At 43.1% G+C, this 21,702-nt stretch overlaps 1 protein-coding gene across 1 annotated transcript in view; it reads left to right on the top strand.

Moving 5' to 3' along the window:
- The first annotated feature begins 1,164 nt into the window (after positions 1-1,164).
- LOC124262357 (DNA (cytosine-5)-methyltransferase 3B-like) overlaps positions 1,165-21,702 on the top strand; it is a 47,731-nt gene continuing 27,193 nt past the window's right edge. Inside the window, exons 1-6 of the mRNA XM_046696845.1 lie at positions 1,165-1,227; positions 4,631-4,753; positions 8,154-8,303; positions 9,698-9,799; positions 10,496-10,619; positions 11,269-11,379. Coding sequence (XP_046552801.1) covers positions 1,165-1,227; positions 4,631-4,753; positions 8,154-8,303; positions 9,698-9,799; positions 10,496-10,619; positions 11,269-11,379 — 673 coding nt within the window. The remainder of the gene's footprint in view (positions 1,228-4,630; positions 4,754-8,153; positions 8,304-9,697; positions 9,800-10,495; positions 10,620-11,268; positions 11,380-21,702) is intronic.

The following is a 21,702-nucleotide window of genomic DNA, read 5'->3' as shown; positions in this document are numbered from 1 at the left end:
TTAACAGAACGTTATATAAGTTACGCGAAGTACTATTTACAGATGAAGAGCCTAAATAAGGATCTTCAGGCCGACTGCCTACATCAAGGGCATCAACGACGCTTCGCAGATCATCACAGGAATCACCATTTCCGTATATATTGCCAGGTAGGCAATCCCGGACTACGAAACGATTATCTACATGCAAGGCGCCATACAGTCACACCAAGTTGACCACTACGCAGATCACTACGCAGATCGTCAAGATTATACAACTAGGACATGATATAGCATCATCCTAGAATGGAAATATCTTCTTCGGTACACAGACGGAAGATAGATAATACACTACAAGAGAGATACTTGGTGTCACAATTCATCACTAGCATGGACCATCAGTCGGAATCCAGGATGGGATTCACATAGATTGATATATCTACATTAGTAGATTTATGACATCATAGAGATCTTCACCTTCGGACAGATCTGCAGACAATTTCAATAACGAAATTGAGCAGCAGCCTTGCTACAGCGAGTAAAACACATAATCGTCAACGATTTCCTGAGAGAAAAAATGTACAACAAGTTCAGCATTAATTCTACAATTATGACGCTGCATTGATGTATGCAGTCTACAAGCTGACAACGTACAAGTTTTATTGAGCCTATATATAAGGACGACGGCATTATCTTCAAGACTGAAGTTACATTCACAGCAGCCAGGAAAATAACCTACCCAGCATTGATATTACAGGGCGAGGTATTTCGCGGCGAAATATTCGCGCGTTTACCATTAACCCTCGACACACGTGGTCACTCGTGTAACTTCGAAAGTTACGGACAAGACCGACGATTGATTAAATATCAACGACGGCACTAGATTATACAAGGTTCCTTTTCCTGCTACACCGGTGACATCACAGCGCGGCTACACTACAGAATCAAAATGCCTTGTTCTGATTGGACCGCGAGGGGCAACGCCCTACGCAGAGGTCGGTCATAGTTCACAGTTCAAGACATGGGTTGCAAGTGACAACAACATGTCAGTGAGCGAGCAACGCCTCCATTACAGTCCAGTTAAACTGGACCTTCATGATTTGGCTGCCTTCATGGGGTTAGAGACCTCCCCTGTCAATTAAGGACGAGGGCACGGCAGTCAGGCGATTTTTACATAAAGTTTCAACGATGGCAGTCACAGAGTCGGCCATCGCTTCATTTCCTTACAGACACGGGAAGGGTGTCAAGTTCGTAGGATATAGATACAAGTTCTTGTATCTCAAGCACTACTCTCTCCGTTTTTACTACGAAGTGGTGGAATCTGTTGGGGTTTCGCTCTTCAGCACAAGACATGGAATGCAAAGAGAATTATAATTACGCCCACTACTGGTCTTCATGAATGTACAACCGGACGATACGGACAGGTTATAACCCATATCTATATATGGTGAACTCCGTGCAAGGACGGTTGCAGACGCACCTAATTAGCGGAGTCACAGTACAAGACGCATCTCTATGGAGACGCATCTCTCATAGAGTGGGACCACATCTTGACAACAATATGTCAGCTGTGATATGGACCATAGCAGACACGATCTGCACTTCCACAGGCTGGAAATGAAAGCAGCAATAAACGCCATACTTCACCGGATCAGCTTTTTATAAATGCTCATCTAACGGTACACACAGTCACCTCCGCAGGGACTGTCTACATTCACAGAAGGATCAACAAAAGTTGGCGAACCTTCTGGACCTCTGCTTTCAGTTGATCAGCATAACAGTCAAACTGACTGTCCATAGCAGTAAACACCACATTCCAAGAACAAAGAATGTGTTAGCAGTACACTATCGTGTTCAACGCAGCCATTCTCAACAGACTGGATGCTATATTTGAAAGATCTTCAAACAGATCATATAAGAGAGGGTTGAACCTTGAAGAGTTCTCTTCCCCACAAGGTTCAACTAATAACACAGGGGCAACGGACATGCGAAGCATCTCCTGCCTAGGTCTAAAACTCTTACGTGTTTTCCACCAGCTCTAATACCTAGGGTATTGCAGAAATCAGTCAGGCGAGAGACCCACAACTATTTGGGGCACGCCTTTTGGCCAGCGAGAATAGGAATTCATATTCTCATACCCAGGGACTGCTTCTACTGCAACTACCAGAGTGTACGAATCTACTAGTACATCCTCACACAAAATAAGCGCACGAAAACCCAGAAGCATTCCAACTTTACGTATGGACTGTTTTTACTGTTAAACAACAGAGGTTACTCAGCCAGAGCTTTAAGCAGTCACGCTTGCTTTACGCAATGCTACACGCAACTTGTATTATGACAAGTGACACAGTTTTGAGATATACGCTGCTAAAAAAGGGATTTACAGCTAGAAATGCTACACATCCTCAAGTGGCAGACTACCTTTGTCACCTACGACAAATTAAACGTCTAAAAGGCTCGACACTGTCAACATATCTCGCAGCACTAAGTTCAGTGATAACTATGAGAACGGGTGCCAAGCTAATGAAAACGCCAGAGTTACTGGCCTTGCTTCGTTCATTCTGATTGGAGGATCAGAAATAGAGGTTTCACGCTCCAGTATGGGATCTAAATATAGTGTTCCAACACCTCACATGTGAGGCTTATGAACCACTGGAATCAACATCGTTCGAATTTCTGACGCAGAAAACACTGTTCCTGCTATCCCTAGCAACGGCAGCCAGGATGTCAGAAATCCACGCTCTAGATTACGAGAGATCACGTTTTGATGACAATCAAAACACAGTGCATATGGGACTGAGATGGGACTTTATCGCCAAGAATCAATTGCCAGGTCAACCAGACAGATTATTCCACGTCCCTGCACTTTCCTCGATCCTCGGACCTCATGATACGCTTGACCTATCATTATGCCCAGTTCGACCCTCCAAGAGCATCTAATCCCATGAAATTAGAGCACTGGCTTTACACTCCTGCTTGAGCTCTACACGGAAGTTGCTCGCTTTCGACTAGATCTTAAACTAAGTACTTATGCATTTCGAAGACGGTTGATTCCCCATGGGTTACAATGTATTATAGCCATTTCTGGTGTCCCCATGCATTGATATTGCTGGAATATTGCTAAAAGCGTAAAGACAGCTCACTCCTCCTCAACGCGCATTTTAGATTGGCTTCTCCCACTTTTAGATTGCCTTATTATTATTATTATTATTATTATCATAATATCCTAAATGTTGTAATTACCCCATCTATATGGCGGCCTGTTAGAACTTATATTATTATAGCAGCAGGAATTATATTAATTACGGATGCCATTATGAAGTTCCTGTAGGGGTTATTACATATGTAAATCACTAATACTAATATCCAAAGTATTCTGTTTCCCTCCTCCGTTTTCTGCAGTTCACACAAACCAAAAGAGCATGAGTCGGATAAGGGGAAAATGTAATTTTCTGAATAAAATTGATGTTTTATACTTATCCTGACTCATGAAATAACTTCCTCCCATCCTTACTAGCACTTTTGGATTTCCCTCACTCTCACTCACTCACTCTTCAGGACATGATGACAAAACAAAAGAGCATTAACTGCTTATATTTTCGGCTGCAAGGGTGTATTGTTCCAGCTTTTCAATCAAATTGTCAGCGTTTCAGTATCCATGGTAGAGATAACTAAAGGTAAATAAATAACGGTAAATGACAGATAGATTTACAGTGTGGAGGACAGCCCCGGTGATGCATCACAGCACCCCTGCAAAGACTCATGAGTGGTCAATGAAACTTATATTCCTAGGTTCCAGATGGGTTAGTTTCCGTGTTGTGAAAAGGTCACAGTGAAGACTGCAGTGATGGTGTCTCAACCCAGGTCGCAGTGAAGAAGGGGTCAAGGTAACTCCAGTTTGAGACTTGACTTATTCAATGTTCGCGTGAATGCAGTAGAGGAAGTACAGGCTTAAAGTGGAAGTCCCAGAAAGCCAATCAGGACAAGAGAACTGATGACTTGTCCGCATCCAAAAATAAAACACCATCAGAGTAAGTAACAGATTCCTTGTGTATTAAGTAGGTCTGTGGTTTGAGCAAATCAATAGGTTAATGGTTAGTGTTATGGACAGTGTGACTATAACAGTTTCTGAAACCAGTTACTATTTCAACACACACATGCAGCCTGAACACACCCATATAAAGAGGTAGCCTCTTGTGCCACTTTTACCGTACTGTGCTAAAACAATTGTCAGGATTTTAAAGTAATTCTTATTGGTTTCCAAGGCAAAAATTTAACCATTGGTTGAGATGAGGCCATGTTTCAGGACTTCTTATGTTCATGATTTTCTATTGAAACATTGTATGCACACCAGACAATATGCTTTTAATGTTATATCCATACAGCAAAATAATGCAGAAGTCAAACTTCTAATATTCATATTTGTAATGAATAATGAAGTGTAAATGTGACTTATATTTCACTGACCAGTTTTGATCAAGGTGGGAATGTTTTCCAAAAGTACACAGTCTACTGGTATGAATGCTTTGAAATCCTGGATAAGTCCTTGCAGGTGATGTGTTGGTGTATAACATAACTCTTCATTATTCTAGGCTAAAACAAAAGATGGGAAGGAGGCAGTACCCAAAGAACCAACTCCCCAAAAACGCCATAGCAACACGTAAAGGCAGCAGCCAGGACTCTGCCCAGTAAGAAGTGCAATGACAGTCCTAAGAACAAGGGTCCAGAGGCAGTGGTGCTGGAGACTAAGGAGGAGCTGGCACAAGTTGTTGAAGTTGTAAAAGTGTTTGTTGTGCCTCTCCCCTTGTGAGACTGGGTTAGAACTGGTCCTCAGCACCCAATGATTTATCATAAAAAAGGTGAACATTGATCAGGCTGACTGACTAGGCTTGATAAGTGTCATCTATCTGTTCCAGATGCTTTGATTGATGCTCAATATGTCCATCCTTGGATTGTCTGGTATTTGAATATTTACAGATTGACGTCATCTAGCTACAATATTGCAGAGTATGGTGTGCAATAAGAAACTAATGAAAACCAAATGTGCGCACAACTAGAGTTCAGAGGAACATAGTTCAGCCACAGAAATCTGAATCTTTCATTAAAATAAGGACATATGTCTATTACTGAAAATAAAGAAACTAAGGCACGTATTGAATAATGCGAGTGCAAACCTCAAAACGAAAATGCGTGCATTTATTAATGCGAGGAGGCAAATCAGGACATGGTTGAACAGAATCACTACACTCACCAATTGTGGAAATATACTAGTAATTAATCTGACTCTAGTGTAAACATCTTAATCCCCCTGAACACATGGGTGTTTGGATCAAAGACGGCTTTATTCAACTGTTAGTACTAGTAATTGACAGTAGAGAGGATGATCTCAGTTTGTGACATTTCAAATTCAAATAGTTAATAGTAATAGCATACAAAAGCGTTTGGAAGATGTATCATGCATCATACTTCACATAACAATGATGCTGAAGTACGTAACTGTCACTAAGCCGCCGACCTGTCGGTCTTCCTCGATCCGCGCTACCGCGGATACCGGAAAAGCGACTGCTGATATGGAGGCTGCAAATAATGCTATTATAACCTCAACCGCTTCAGAAGATCATGTAGTCTCCAGACGATGGAGTCAAAGGAAGCGAAACAACAACCATTATTCTCCAGAAACCAGAGCAAAAATAGCAAAGTAGGAGGAGGATACTTTATGCTGGAATACATTGAAAATGTGTTGGTGCCCTATAAAAAGAACATGAAAAAGGAATTGAACTTGCCATTGAAACAGAAATCGCTCTTGATTTTCGATGTTTTTGCCGCACATCGTTGGGAATCGTTTCTTCAAACTTTAAAAGAAACATTTTGAAGTTCACTTTGTTCCGCTGGGTGCACTGGTGAAGTTACAGCCGATGGACCTTATATCAGTGAACGGAGTAAGTGAAAGGGATAATGAAGGAACAATTCACTGGTATGCGCCGACAAAGTGGCAGCTAATCTCCAAGACAAAGAGACGATAACAAAGCGTGTTTATTTGAGGATTAGCATCATGAAAACATGTTCATGCTCACTGGATGCATGAGAGCAATTGAAAAGGTAAGCAGAAATCGTGGCGAATCGCATACGTGGATGGCTAGACTTGAAGTACAATGTAAACTAGTAATTCAAAGACTGTTTATTCTGTTCAGTAATTCAACTTTTAAATGATTAGTGCTCAATCTTTCTTCCTGGAATGTATTTTACTTGTTGATATAATATAATGTCAATGTTTTTGTGTCAATAAAGGAATTTTTGTGAATCAATCGTCGTGATTTGTTCACTGGATTATCATGACCCAAATACTAGTAATGACGATATAGAAGCAAAAAGATAATATAATAATCACGAAATTTATTAATGCACTTCAGATATAGACGCATTTTTCGCATTAATAAGTATCTCACATTATTTTATTGATTTACAGTATTTATTCTATGATGCAACCTTTAGTATTTATTGAATCACCAGAAGTAGAATATGATTGAAAACCAACTCTTACCACCCTTTTGTCATATGTGTGTTCTTATTTCAGTAGCTAGATCAAAGCCATCACTCTCATTCCATACTTTTCTATTGCAAGATGTTGTTTGTCATAATAGTTAGCTTAGATTATAGGTGCCAAAATCATTTATCTGTTATCACTATTATCAGTGTTAGATTAAAATCATTTATCTGTATGTTATAACAGACTGACTCATACAACAGAACCCAAACATACCTCATTGTAGATGTTGTGTGAATACCACTGATATGATCAGAACTGAAACAGGTAAATGAGGTGTTTCTTATCTTAGGTGTTTCAGAGATTTTCTTGAGGGAAGTTCCAACTTGTGCTAAGTTTACCAAAGGTTTATTTGACTATATGTTTTAGTTATTATGAACTTGAAGCAGCCTTCGACTCATCCAGGTTGAAATACTGATATGTACAGTAAGTGATCGTCAAGACCAGACGCAGAAACAGGTATTCTACACATCCAGTGTTGAGATGAGTTTTGAGTATGTTTCTGGTAAGATTGCTGCTCTCGTGTTGTTGGATCTCTCTGTGGCCTTCAGCACAATCGACCACCATAGACTCTTGTCCAGGCTCAAACAACAGTACGGACTTGAATGCAATCTGTTGTCGTTGGTAGTGAGAGATAGAAAGGCACTGTAATCCCATGTGGTGTGCCACAGGGATCAGTCCTTGGTCCGGTCCTGTTTGTGTTGTATATTAGATATGTCGGAAGGATTACTACAGACCACACAGTTTCTCGACATGCCTATGCTCATGACGTCCAGCTCCTGAAAGCATTTCATCTGTCAGATCTCTCCATGTCTCTTCTGTGCATCACCGAATGTATGGATGACAGCAAATATGCTTTATGACACAAACAGAAGCAGTTCCCATTGGTACAAAGCAACAACATGACAAGGTCAAAACTGACTTCCTTTCAGTTGCAGACGAGACATAAATGTCTCTGACGTTAAAGATTTTGGGTGTCCACATCCTTGACTCTGAATGCTCATGTTAACCGCTTTAGCAGGACTTGCTACTTCCATCTGAGATCCATTGGTAACATTCGCAATACCTGACTACTGCTGCAACTCACGCCCTTGTTCGTGCTCTTGTTACATCGAGGCTTGACTACTGTAACAGCATCCTTTCAGATCTCAGCTCTAACCTTGATAAGTTTCAAAAGATCCCAAACACTTCCGCCTGCATCATCAGTGTCACTACTAAACGTTCCCATATTACACTTGTGTTGAAAGCACTATTGGCTACCAGTTAGGGCCAGAATCGACTTTAAGATTCTATATCTGACATACAAGTGCCCTCAGCTCCTACATCCATATGTTCCTGCATGCAACTTGCGCTCAAACACACAAAATGTACTGGTCATCCCACCCTACAAACTGAAATCCTTTGAATACCGCTCATTTTCGTACTCTGCACCTGTGTTTTGGAACTCTATCCCTTGTGCCATTCAAAGCTCTGACACAATTGACATTTATAAGTCCGGACTTTTTTCAGCATACTACTTATAATTTCAACTGTAAATACTCCAGTGTAAATATTCTGTAGCGCTTTGAGCATGCCTTAGGGTGTGGAATAGGCGCATTATAAATATGCATTTATTATTATTATTATTACCTAGGAGCCTAACTATGGCAAGCTGGTGTGGGCTCGGTTGTGTGGTGAGCGATGGTGGCCTGGAACCGTTGTCAAGGGAACCCTTATTTACCTCCAGTCTCAGAAGTCTGCTTCATCGTGGGTGTACTGGTTTGGTGATCACAAAGTGTCTCAGGTAGGTAGCCATGTTATTCTCCTGTCTGGACACGTGTCTGAAAAGACACTCAGCTTTCCTTCGTCGTCAAAGAGACAACTGACTTGGATTGGGTTGTCAAATTTGGCAGGTTTGTGTCATTGTGGACTGATGAAATTGTTTGCTGCCCATATTTTCAATCACTTTGACTGGTCCAGCCTGTGAATATTTGATGCCTTTTAGAAATTGATCAAATGTAACAAAAGGATTTAGGATTACACTTTTAGAGTTATGCACAGCTTCTAGTACTTTAGGGCAGAATCAGCATTTTAAGCCCACACTCTTTAGATGAGGCCCAACATTGCAAGCATACAAAGTCCACTCAGCCTCTGATGCTTGTCAGGCTTCCAAGGGAATGCTATTGCTGCCTTGTGTGTATGTATGTACCTGGTAACTGTTTTCACAATTAACATAGCAAGGCCATTTTAAGACAAATTCTCAAACAGTTCCCACTCAAACTATTTCATTTGTAAATATATGCCCCATTGTATGGCAAAGGGCTAAATAGTTGATTTTGGTGTATTTCTTGGAAGAAGATAAAAAATAGTGTCGAAATGTTCACAAATTGTGATAACAATTCAAGTGGGGATATTTCATGACCAGTTTTATGACAACTGTTACGGTTAATAATTGCCGTGACAAAAGATTTAAAAGTCCCCTTTGAACCAGCAAAATATAACACAGACAAGTCTAAAATATGCAATAATATATTGAGCAAACAATGAGCAAGCTACAATGAATGACAATACAGATATTTAGTACAATGCAATTGAGTCACAAATCTAAAGTAATGGGTCACAAATATGAAATATTAACTCATCAGAGTCTTGCATTTACAATGAGAGCAGATATTCTAACTAAAGATAGTTTTACAATGTCAGTAGACAATTGGTCTTGACGATGTAGACAGACAGACGACGATAGGCAGGTGACGGCAGAAAGATGTACACAACAGTGATATGATAAGTCCATGTGTAATTCCGTGTGTGTCAACACTACAACCAGCCTTTATATATACTGACACAGAGTCTAGAACATTCTTTATCCACTGAGAACATTCATATTGAACATACGACCGGTAGTCAAAACAGAAATAAAGCCAAGGGGTGCAACTCTGGAGCGCTATCATAAAGGCGTACCGCTAAAAATAGTATTGCCATTGAACATACATGATGCAAGATGTGACCCACAACCCAAACTCAAAACTCTAAACATTGTGACCCAATAACAACTATCACTTAAGCAATGATAATACAAATTACAAAAAACACTCTCGCAACACAACACTCATTCCTTCTGTGTGTTTCCCACAGTGATGTGTTTGTATAAATCAGACTATTCACAAGTAAATATTATAAAATTGTGGTATGTTGCAGGTGTCTCATGACAAGATCATATCTTTCTCTGAGAACTACAAGGCCAAAGTGGGCAACTTCAAGAGCAAGATGTATCGCAAGGCTGTTCTAGAGGCACTAACAGTAAGTTTCTGCAGTTTTTGTGACTAAAGTCACTGTGAGTAAACTCTCTTCACAAAATCATGAGTAAAGAGTACAGAATGAGGGGCCTCACATGGAATGTTGTTTATTGTTTGAAAAGTCCGTAATTTGATCTCTCAATGAATTTGACACGTGAAGGTCCGGGTTAGACTGAATCTTCAGTAACCCATGCTTGTCGTAAGAGGCAACTGACGGGATCGGGTAGTTAGGCTCGCTGGCTTGGTTGACACATGTCATCAGTTCCCAATTGCGTAGATCATTGCTTATGCTGTTGATCACTGGAATGTCTGGCCCAGACTCGAGTATTTACAGACTGCCAGCAGATGGCTGGAATATTGCTGAGTGCAGCGTAAAACTAAACTCACTCACTCACTCACTCACTCACTCACTCACTCACTCACTCACTCACTCTCAATGAATTTGTATTTCAAAAATATTTTGTTCACTTTTAAAAGTTAACTAGATGTTCATGAAGTATTAGCAGTAGATGTCTTTGTGGTTTGTTTTATTTCCTTCTCAAGTATTAGCTGTGCTTAGAGCCTTGTCTGTGAGGTTTTTGTTCTTGACAGTGTAGACAGTGTTTTTGATGGTGGAAAGGCCCTTTTCGTAGCAAGTATGTCATATGACTCTTCAAAAGTTTTGGAATGACACTTGAAATGTACAGTATCTACTTTATAGGAATGTTGTCGCCGCGGAGGTCCACATGTTAACAACAACAATGACCACCAGATGCTGCAGTGGGCTGAAGCAGGCTTCCCCGACAGTACAACAGGCAGACAGGTGTCTCTGGACCCACCTCAAGGTACATCTAGATTCACCCCAAAGCATCACTGGATCCTTCGATGTTGGGGCAGTGAGATGGCCTTGCAGTTAAAGCAATTGCATTTCTCACTGACGGCCAAGGTTCAATGCCCCACATGTATATGTGAAGCCCATTTATGGTGTAGCCACATTGCTTGAATATTGCTAAATTGGTGTAAAGCCATACTCCCTTCCAGCCTTGAAAGTCACCCTTTTAAGCTTTTTAAAGTACCCAAGATCCCCACCAAGGTACCCCTGGATACCCTTTCAAAGTTTCCCAAGTTACTTTGATAGATTCCCCTTGAGGTACCCAACAATCCTTTCAAGTATGCTGAGTTTCCCTTTCCAGATGACTCAAGATTCCCTCTCTTAGACTCTTCCTAGTAACCTACTATGTACCCTAATATTCCCAGCCATGTTTCACAAACACACCCCACCTTCTCAAGTACCCGTAGATTTGACTCATACCACTGAACCCCCATCAAGGTGACCCAAGAATCTTCCTCTCCAAGTATCCTCAGATTCTCACAGAGAAACCTAAGATATCCCCTTTGATTACCCCGTCATATTATGTGTTCAAAACTTTCTTCTGACTATTCCTATGCATCTAAAGCCTCTGGGCTGTTTAAAATATGATGTGCATGTTCCAGACTGCCCTTTGCCTGGCTCTGTTATGGGCTACCTCACTGAGATTGGGAATGACATCAGAAGGAAGGTGGCAAACATGGATGCTGGCAACAAGCAGCCAGATGAAAACAGAGGTTGGTGTCCAGGCTGGATGATGGTGTAGTTTGTCCTGGCATGGTGGTGGTGTTGTTAAGCTTGGATGTTTTCAATTCAGGACGACTACCTTCTTGGTCGGGTGGTCATCCTAAAGAGAGTTACTTCTACAAAGCAAAGACATTAGTCATTACTATATGGGTCATTTTCAAAATGGTCAGATTTTCAATTCTTTATTACAGTAAAATCAAACTCCTGAAAATTGATTTAATTTTTATTCAAATAAAATCTAAAAAACTTAAGTATTCAAAAATACAAACATGCAGGCTCAAATTTACTAATTGGCCTTTCAATTGATACATAAGTAATTAATAGGGTGAGGGAAAGTCCTGACCGTTACCATTTCTTAATCAGAATACAGATTTTGAAATATATTTCATAAAAATCTTTAAAGATGGCAGACACAGCTTTTACACCGACTTAATCAAACTTGAAGGTAAAAACTATTATCATGAATCTTGAAAGTGTTAATTTTTAACTAATCCTGCACTACTTACTTCCTGCACTTATTGCTTACGGCTCGAAAAGCGTGGCTTGCCAGACGATGTCAAAAAGACGTAGAACTGCAATCACTTCCTGGTCTCGGCTGCTTACCCGTCTGCGCATGCGTCACCGGAAGGTGACGTCAGCCACCTCAGATTATTGCTTTTCGCACGCCTCGTTAGACGTGTTGTTTGCCAGCTCAACAATCCTACGGGATTATATTTTGTGAAGCATTAATAAAGACTGACTTTGTGTGTATTTTGTTTTTGTACCTCTACGAGAAGTGTAGGTATTATCTTTCACTTTCTTTTTGTCATTCAGTAGTTCTGTGTAGTGATGTCGCTCGTTTATACACGGTCCGCCATCACACTTTCATTCGCCATTAAAACACTTTGCCGTGATTGATACGCCGTTGTGTTTCATTTGGTTCAGGCTTATATACTATACCATATAATAGTGGTATATTTATTGTGCCTGTATTATGGTCTCTTAAACTTTCAGTTGTTTTGAGACTTTTGTTCTCAACTTTGCTGTTATATTCATTACTTTGTATGTGCGCTTTACTTGGTTTTCTGCTTCATTGCAGATCTATGTACAGCCCAGTTGTATACATTGTCGGGTGGGAAGTCTCAGTAAAGACCCTCATCCCCGATGTTTGAATTGTACTACTCAATGTACCCCTGGCCATAAATGTGCCAGCTGCGCTGTGCTATCACCCAAGAGTTTCTCTGTTTATCTACAGGTTGTTAAGAAGCCTGGGACAACAGAGACGGAAGAGTATGTCTACTACTTCGACGCCGGTCTTGACGCACCACTACGCCTACATCAAGTGTTGCAGCGCCGACTGTGTCAACGAAAGTAAGCCTGTCACCAGCATTCAGATGATGTCTTCGCCGCTTATGTCACCGGTGTTACAGCGTTTGGCGCTTCGCGCGCGCCTCGGTGCTTGCAGCTTCGCCGGTAACGGATCGGCGGGCGCTTCTGGCGCTCGGGCGCTTTGGCACTCCTCACCTCCTCCGCTGTTGCCGATGTTATCTCCACAACGACCGATGGGCCAGCAGTTTGCGCGCGTCAGACACCCCAGCCAGTGTTCCCCGGGCAGGCGCTTTATGCGATCAACCACATACGGGGTTTCCAATGCCTCAGGCGTCTATGATGCAAACGCCATACGGCCACCAGCAGTTTGATGTATCCACGCCAGCACTCTCTTTGACTTTACTATCAGGTCAAGCCGGGTACATCAGCCGCCTATGCCGTTTATGCCACCAGCTACATCGGGCGCTCTCCCCTACATCGCCTCCAGCCTTTGCCACCTTCGACGCGTTTCGGGCGCTCTGCCTCCTCCAGCATCGGTGCCTATCCTGTCAACTTTGTCTGCTCCTGTGCCTACGCCTAACGCCTCCGCTATCCGCCCACGCCGGGAAGGCGAACATAGGTCGAGACCTCGTAGGTAAAGCGTCTTCTGCTAAGGCGGCGCCTGCACGTAGCCTTTCCCCTTGCCGCTTCGCTCACCGGGCCCTCTGAGAGAGACTTTGCCCCAGACTATGAGGAAGACACGGGCTCTAATCACCTTGGCTTTGATCACGTGTTTGACTGGATTGCTGATCGTTTAATAGCCTCAGTCCCTTCACCAGGCCCTGATGTTGCAAAGTCACTTACTATTTGGGACTCACCTTCCTTAATGTTACCAGCACATGAGGCGGTCAGAGATTCTCTCTACCCTTGATGAAGATTTCGCGGGGATGTCTCTCAACCCAACTATTAAAGCGCCTAGAGTACGTCGTGATGACTATCCTATTCATGGCTTGGACTTTGCCCAGACAGTGACTAAGGTGGATGAAGAAATGAAACGTGTGACAGGTTCTTCCTCTCTGTCCTCCTATAAAGTTCAGGATACAACGGTCGCGGCTTTGGACTTAGAGCTTAAGCGTATGCTCCGCCCTATATCGGCATTGGCGTCAGCGACTGATGCCATCACTCAGGATCTTAAGGAAATAAATCCGGATCGACTGGATCATCTCACAACTATGATGCTATGGCAGGGTAAAGTGATCACTGACCTGCGTGAACACCTTAGGGTCGGCGCTTTGCCAACGCTGCGTGCAATTCGTCGGCAAGGCTTCCTCTCCTTTTCTTCAAGGGATCTCGAATTTCAGCGGAAATTATTTTACCAACCCTGGTCATCGTGCTCACTGTTTAACGATGCCATTCATGATGTTTATCGGCAGGTGTGTGATTTTGCCAAAGGGGAGACTGCCTTGAAAGCGTTTTAAAAGGGACAACGCCCTGCCTCCATGTCATCCAACACCTACCAGCCTCGGGCGACCGTCTGTTCGGCGTGCCAGAAACTCAGCCGCCGTCTCGTGGCAGGGGACGTGGTGCCAAGCCTAGATCAGACAGGGGTGGATATCAGCGTCGCTGCGGTCCTTCCAGGCGACGGGCGAGGGGCAAGTGAAGTGAGGGACACGCACGACTGGACACTCCCACCTCCAGTCGTCCCAGTTTATCCTACACCGTAGGTGGGAGAATAGGGATCTTTTGGGAAAATTGGTCCATCCTAGAGGATCCATACGTCACCGATATATTGAGGCAGGGGTTTCGGCTCCCCTCTCCTCGATCCACCTCTGACAATGTTCCCGCTCCGGCACAATCACTCTCAGGTTCAACACAACCTTCTAGCGGAGAACATAGCGATTTTGTTGGAGAAAAGAGCCATCGAACTCCTCCCGTGATCCCATCATAACACCAGGGTTTTATTCTCCAATATTCTTAGTGCCGAAGAAAGGGTCCGCGAAAATGAGGATGATTCACAATCTGTCCTATTTCAACGAGACTTTCCTGGAACGTCCTCCGCTTCCAATGACGCCCCTCGAATACCTCAAATCTATGGTATCGCCAACGACTTCCTCATCAGCCTGGACCTACAGGATGCATACCTCCATGTTCCATAAGCCCCAGCGACAGGAAGTACCTGCGCTTTATTTTCAACAATCAACATTTCCAATGGGCTGTCCTCCCATTTGGAATTTCAACGGCCCCGTGGTTGTTCACACGTATCACAACTCCTATTCCCGGTATCTGCATTTGAGGGGCATCAATTTCAACCCGTACCTGGACGATTGCCTTATGCACCTGTTAGACCGTCTACTTCTTATACAACAACGGGATTTCACCCTTCGTCTGTTGCGCCAACTAGGGTGGCTGGTCAACTTGGACAAATCGGAGCTTGTCCCGACTCACACTCTGACGTTCATCGGAGGCCATTTCCAGACGGACAAGAACCTAGTTCAGATTCCCCTGGACAGGTGGGACAAGATTCAGTCTCTGATTCCACGTGCGCTCTCCCAACCTCTGTCCCTCAGAGAGTGGCAGTCACTTCTGGGATTGTTGACGTCGGCGCAGGATCTTGCCAGCAGAGGGCGTCTTCAACTTCGTCCTCTGCAGCGTTTTCTTCAACCATACATTCGTCGGGCAGACGTTCATCAAGGGTTTTGCCTTCCACCTCAGTTACATCGCTATCTTATTTGGTGGACTCGCCCATTGAACGTCTTAGGAGGAGTCTCTTTGACAGAGCAGCCTCCGGATTGCCAACTGTTCGTGGACTTACACGACCAGACAGCCTCCGGCCTGTGGTCGGGTCAACACATCAACTGGCATATAAACAGTCTGGAGTTGGAGGCCGTGATCCTCGCTATTCATCATTGGGCACATCGACTACGAGGAACTTGTCTTCTAGTGGCTGTTGAGAGTTCGGCATATTCCGGGGTGCCGCAATATACTAGCAGATGCTCTCTCTCGAGACCCGACAGAGTTGCTCCCACGGAGTGGATGCTACACAAGGAGGCCTTCACTCTCTTAAGTCACGCACTGGGTTCTCCAAACATAGATCTGTTTGTCACCAGCCAAAACCATCAACTGCCAGTGTATGTGTCCCCAGTCCCAGATCCAGCGGTTCCTCATGGGAGGGACTTCACGCGTATGCGTTCCCGCCACCAGTTCTATTACCCAAAGTTCTCGCAAAAGTCAAGGAGACAACTTGCTTACGACTAATTTTGGTCGCGCCTTGGTGGCCAGCCAGGAACTGGTTTCCCGTTCTACAAAGTCTAGTGGTAGGAGATCCCTTCCCTCTACCCACGTGGAGGAACGTTCTCGTGCACTCTCACAGCCGTCTTCCGCATCCGTCTCCAGACCGATTCAATCTGCACGCATGGACCATTTGCAGAAAGCACTGAGTGCTAAGGGTTTTTCGGCTAGAGCAGCCAAAGCCATTGCGACGGCGCACAGAACTTCTACTAGACATTTGTATGACGACAAGTGGCAGTCGTTTGAACGTTTTTGTGTTACCAAGAAGCAGGATCCGCTGACTGTGTCTCCTCAGTTCATAGCAGATTTCTTACTTTATCTCCGAACGTCCAAGGGGTCTGAAGGGAGGCACCATTGCCACGTGTTTGGCGGCATTTAGCTCTGTTTTAGCGATTCCCACTGACAGAAGGATTTCCAAAATCCCAGAATTACAGGCCATGCTTCGCTCATTCCGACTTGAAGACCAGAAGTTGAAGTTTCGATCGCCGCATGGAATCTCAACACTGTTTTAGACCATCTCCGTGGTGCACCTTTTATGAACCTCTTGATAACGCTTCCCTCGCTGATTTATCCAGGAAGATGGCATTTCTGTTGTCATTAGCGACTGCGGCTAGAGTGAGTGAGGTTCACGCCCTTGACGTGACTAGGATCAAGTTTGAACGTCGTCGTCATGGCTCTGTGCACTTAGGTCTGTGTTGGGATTTCATCGCTAAAACCAACTACCAGGTCAACCTGATCGCCAGTTTTCCATCCCGCCATTATCATCTATTGTTGGCTCTGAAGACGATCGCGGAATTACTGTTATGTCCCGATTCGATGCGCTCAAAACTTACATTGATCGCACCAAAGGCGCTCGTGGTACAAGGAAACGGTTATTTCTTCCACTGTCCCGGCGCCGCGCAGTCAGATGTCAGCAAAAACACTATTGCCTTATGGTTAAGAACAACCATTCTTCAGGCGCGATAAAGCGGCTGGGCTGGACCCTCCTACGCCCTGTCATCCCCACGAGATTCGAGCACTTGCTTCGACTATGGCACTTCACAGTAATTGCACTGTGTCATCCATTATGCAAGGTTGTTTTGGCGATCGGACACAGTGTTTGCCAGTCATTACTTGCGTGACATGGCTGTCAAGGACGCAATGATGTCCACAGCTTCGACCATTGGTGGTTGCTCAGCAACTCGCCATTCCCGAAGAAAGTGACCCTCCTGCCTTGTGTTTCCTTCCACGGACCACCATGTGGGGAATGAGTTGTTTTTCTTCACAAACAACTAGGTATGTCAGTTAAGGAGTTATCCTTGTTTTTCAAGTCCATGCTTTTGCTGCATTCCTTAAGCTTCGCCAGCTTTAAAATTAGTGGGTTCTTTTCATTTAAGACGCAGTCTTATTTGCGAATTACCGCTACCTAATCGTCACCGCTAATTTGCTCTCTGTTATAGGCGCTTATCAACGCTTCCCGAAAGCACGGGATTACGGATTGAGCTGGCTGCTATTACGTAAGCGGTATGATCCCTCAGATGACACGCCCACCTTCCAGCCTGTCGGATAAAGTGCAGGAAGTAAGTAGTTCAGGATTAGTTAAAATTTAGTAAAATCTAAATATTTTTTTATATTTGTATACTTATCCTGCACTACTTATGATAAGGGCCCACCCTGTGCTATCAGCTACCTCCCCGCTTAGTTTTGCCATCTGTGGGATTTCTAAGCAATAATCTGAGGTGGCTGACGTCACCTTCCGGTGACGCATGCGCAGACGAGTAAGCAGCCGAGACCAGGAAGTGATTGCAGTTCTACGTCTTTTTGACATCGTCTGGCAAGCCACGCTTTTCGAGCCGTAAGCAATAAGTGCAGGAAGTAAGTAGTGCAGGATAAGTATAGAAATATAAAAAATATTTAGATTTTACTAATTTTGTATCTTTCATTTATTTACCACAAAATAATAGCATTTTTCTAACACCAGTAATGGTTAGGACAATAGTGGTAACGGTTTGGACAGGAATGGTAATGGGCTGGACATAAACCTTATACAATTTAATTCAACATAAAAACAGGTGACATGAAAGGAAAAAATGATATCATTTACTTCAACTGCTAACCCTATTTTGGACAGAGAGTGAAATGTGTATTAGAAATTGTAACTTGTAAAAAATATGACATGTTTTCTTCCATGCTGTGGTAACAGTTTGGACATTTGTTATATCAATATGAAACTTGTGAATGAATTTAGGCTTTTGAATAAAAACAAACTAGCTTACAAAGAATAGAAAAACACACCAGTCTAGATTGAAAATCACTTACAATCTAAGGAAGAGTGCAATTGGGGAACGAAAATTGAATGAATAGTAGTGGTTGTGACATTATTGGTAACAGTCAGGACATCAGTGTAACAACAAATGTTATCCCTCTAAAAAGTTGCAAAAGATTAAATTCTGAAAGGTACTGCAACAACTATGATACTGTACACATGGTCATGCTACACAGGCCACTGCATAGATATCATTTTGCTGTTGATATTATGGTGCAATATTGGTCTCTACAAAATATACTTCTTTCATTCATTCGGATACCTTTAGTTTTTGTTAATAGTGAGATGGTAACACATATTTATCAAATACAAAGGTTTGGCCAACACATTAGCACCTAGCAATATTCAAAGTAAATGGTAGCCTTACATATCTCACAGTTAAAGTTAAAACAGTTTACACCCAAAAAATCTTTAAAGGTTGGAATACAATTGAGTTGTTTACTGTTACTACATTTTGTCCTAACCATTACTTTTTATTCATAAAGACTATATATCTTATAGAAAATAGAAACTTAAGGTGATAAATTCGGGGGTTTTTTTTATTATTTAAAGCAGATAGATATGTACATAGAAATTTATTATCACACCATAAAAGATATTCTTCAAAATTGAAATTTATTAAAGATATGTCCAGACCGTTACTATTATTTGTCCAAACCGTTACTAGAGACTGTTTTTTATGCTACTACATCAAAACCCCTTTGAACAGTAAAATTCCATGCTTAAACTTATCTTAACTCTTAAAGTAATTATGAAGTTGTTACATTTCAAATATTCATGAACAACTTTGAAATACAAATCATTTTGTCCTGACCATTACAAGGACTGTCCAAACGATTACTTAACAGAATGGTAACGGTCAAGACAATTTGTAAGTAAATCTAAAATAAAAAAGTGAATGATCCGTAAAAGATTTCAAAGGACATGCCTTCCACCTTTTCCATTTCTGGGCCACATATCCATTGAAATGTAAAAAAAAAGAGAGATATATTTGACACAAAATACATTGGTAACGGTCTGGACAATTAAGGTTGACACATAACATTCATACTTATTTTTCCTTATCCTGACTCATGCTTATTGCTTGTCTCCCTTTCCTTCCGAATGCTAGTGGAACACTTGAATCCCCTTTGGAGCTCCTTTAAAAAAAGCGGACGTAAAATCACTTACCAGGAGTCATCTCCCTTCTCAGGTTTTGACGGGAAACGGCGCCACCTGTCTCCCATGCTCCTCACTCTCTCCTGATTCGCCCGAGTGGGCGGTTGTGAGAGCACCTGGTCCCCTATACGGCATTATATCCTTTTATTATTTAGGCCTTTCTTCTAAATTAGCTGTATAAGGCTTTAGTTAACGTTTACCTACAATATTCTACGGAATTTATTCTCAAATTTCTCTGTTTTATCACGTTTTTACGTGACTATTCACATTGTTTACAATTAATGAAATCTTGTTCTGGTTGTAGGTATCGATTATCTGCTGTTGATCCACATAACCTATGTCCTAATTGCAAGCCTGTATGTTTATCTGACACTCGTCAGTTGTGTTTTCTCCTGTCTGATATTGCATTTTACAAATATTCATATTATCTGTCTAGACGTGCAAAGGACAGGTCCAGACGAGATTGACACAACATGTCTAAACCGGCTAAGCTTGCAGAGGACAGGCAGTTAGTGTTTGCGCAGATTCACCATTCCATCGTCTACCGGGGTCGTCTACGGAGGAGGTTGCCGCCATAGACAACGCTGGCTCGAGGAAGAGGTCATCAACATCTGATAATTCCTCATCGCAGTCTAAGAAGATTAGGGCATCATCTTCCCAGAGCAAGAAGTCAGCTACAACTAAGACTTCGTCGAAGTCTCCACATGGGGCAACGCAGAAAACGAGGTCGTTTTCAGCTGAGATCGTCCCTCTGGAAGAGATAGATGTCTACAATGAGCCGCCCATCCTCATCCCTGAGATCACATCTAAGAAGAAGACGAAGACATCTTCGCGAGGACAACCTTTCAACGCAGACGTTCGGCAGAAAGGGTCAACGCCCTTCGGAAGAAGCCTCATCTGTCTCAGATGCGTCGTCAGTACAACAGACAACGCAGACCTTCAACCCGGGCGCCTTTATGCAGCAATTTACCCAACAGATGGAACAACGGTTCGCACACCACGTCCGTTGGGTACCAATGTCCTGCAGAGCATACAGGAAGATTCCAGCTCGACTACAGCGTCCGCACGAATACCTGGCAGCCATACCAACGTGGAACCTGCACCAACTACATTCGGCGGAAGGACTAGACGGTTGCCGAACCCACGTAGATCATCATCGACGTCAGATACGGACGTTCGTCACGAACCTGCACGTAACGGTTCGTTACCAAGGAGAAGAGAATCAACACCCGTACGAAGGCATAGAGATTCGTCAAAAGACTCCAACCCTCGACAAAGCCGTTCACCTACATGCAGGTTCGCACGAAGGCGCGCACGGTCATCTCTATCTCCACGCAGGTCCCCACGAAGGAAGTCACGAACACATTCACGAACGTATGGTTCGCCACGAAGGTCACCACGCCGGTCTCCATACAGATCGCCATGCAGGTCACCACACAGATCGTCTTACAGATCACCTTACAGATCTCCTCGTTCAGACGACAATAGAAGACATCCATCCTCAGAGCAGGAAGATGACGGCGGAATTATATTTTACGACTCGGAAATCAAGTCATGGATGGCCAACGCATCACCCTCTAAGGAGACCAACGAAGCACTATCGTACTTAATGGTGAATGAGGATATAGACACACTCACGATGCCACCTATCGACCCTGTCTTAGACGTTCCAGACAACCTCAGCACAGCCTTCAAGAAGGCAACTAAATACCAGACTCAGAGTATTCCGTCGTTCAACGCTAAGAAGTTCTCTCTACACCACGTGGAACCCTTCATGAAGGCTCCAGAGATAGATGAGAATTATAAGATCATCAACGACACTCTGACGAAATCTTACAAGACAGAAGATAAAAAGCTGGCACAGTTAGACACAGTAACCAGACGAACCTTCTTCGGCCTAGCCAGGTCAAGAGCTATCAACGAGACCCTCATCTCGAAGTTTAAGAATTCAACTTCAGAGGAAGATCCAATGGTTTATTCAGCTCTACTTACACAGAAAAATGATCATCACTTCATGTCTGAACACCTATCATCCATTTCTGCAGGCTTAACATTATCAAGAAGGCAAGGACTGTTATCTTCCAGTACTTGGAGTGAGAAATTTACCAAGACACTCTACAGAGCCCCTTGGTCAGCACCATCCATTTTTGCAGGAGAAATTGATGAAGTCGCCAAAGAAGTCGCTAAAGATTCCCGAGAGGTGATGATGATCAAGTCTATCAATACACTGGCCAGTGTGATACGTCAGACCTCCCAACGTTATTCCGGCAAATCG

This window comes from Haliotis rubra, unplaced genomic scaffold (assembly GCF_003918875.1).
Source record: "Haliotis rubra isolate DU_JTF1 unplaced genomic scaffold, ASM391887v1 Scf832, whole genome shotgun sequence".
NCBI lineage: Eukaryota > Metazoa > Mollusca > Gastropoda > Lepetellida > Haliotidae > Haliotis > Haliotis rubra.
Note: the sequence above shows the minus strand (reverse complement) of the source record. Positions and strands in the feature narration are given on the sequence as shown.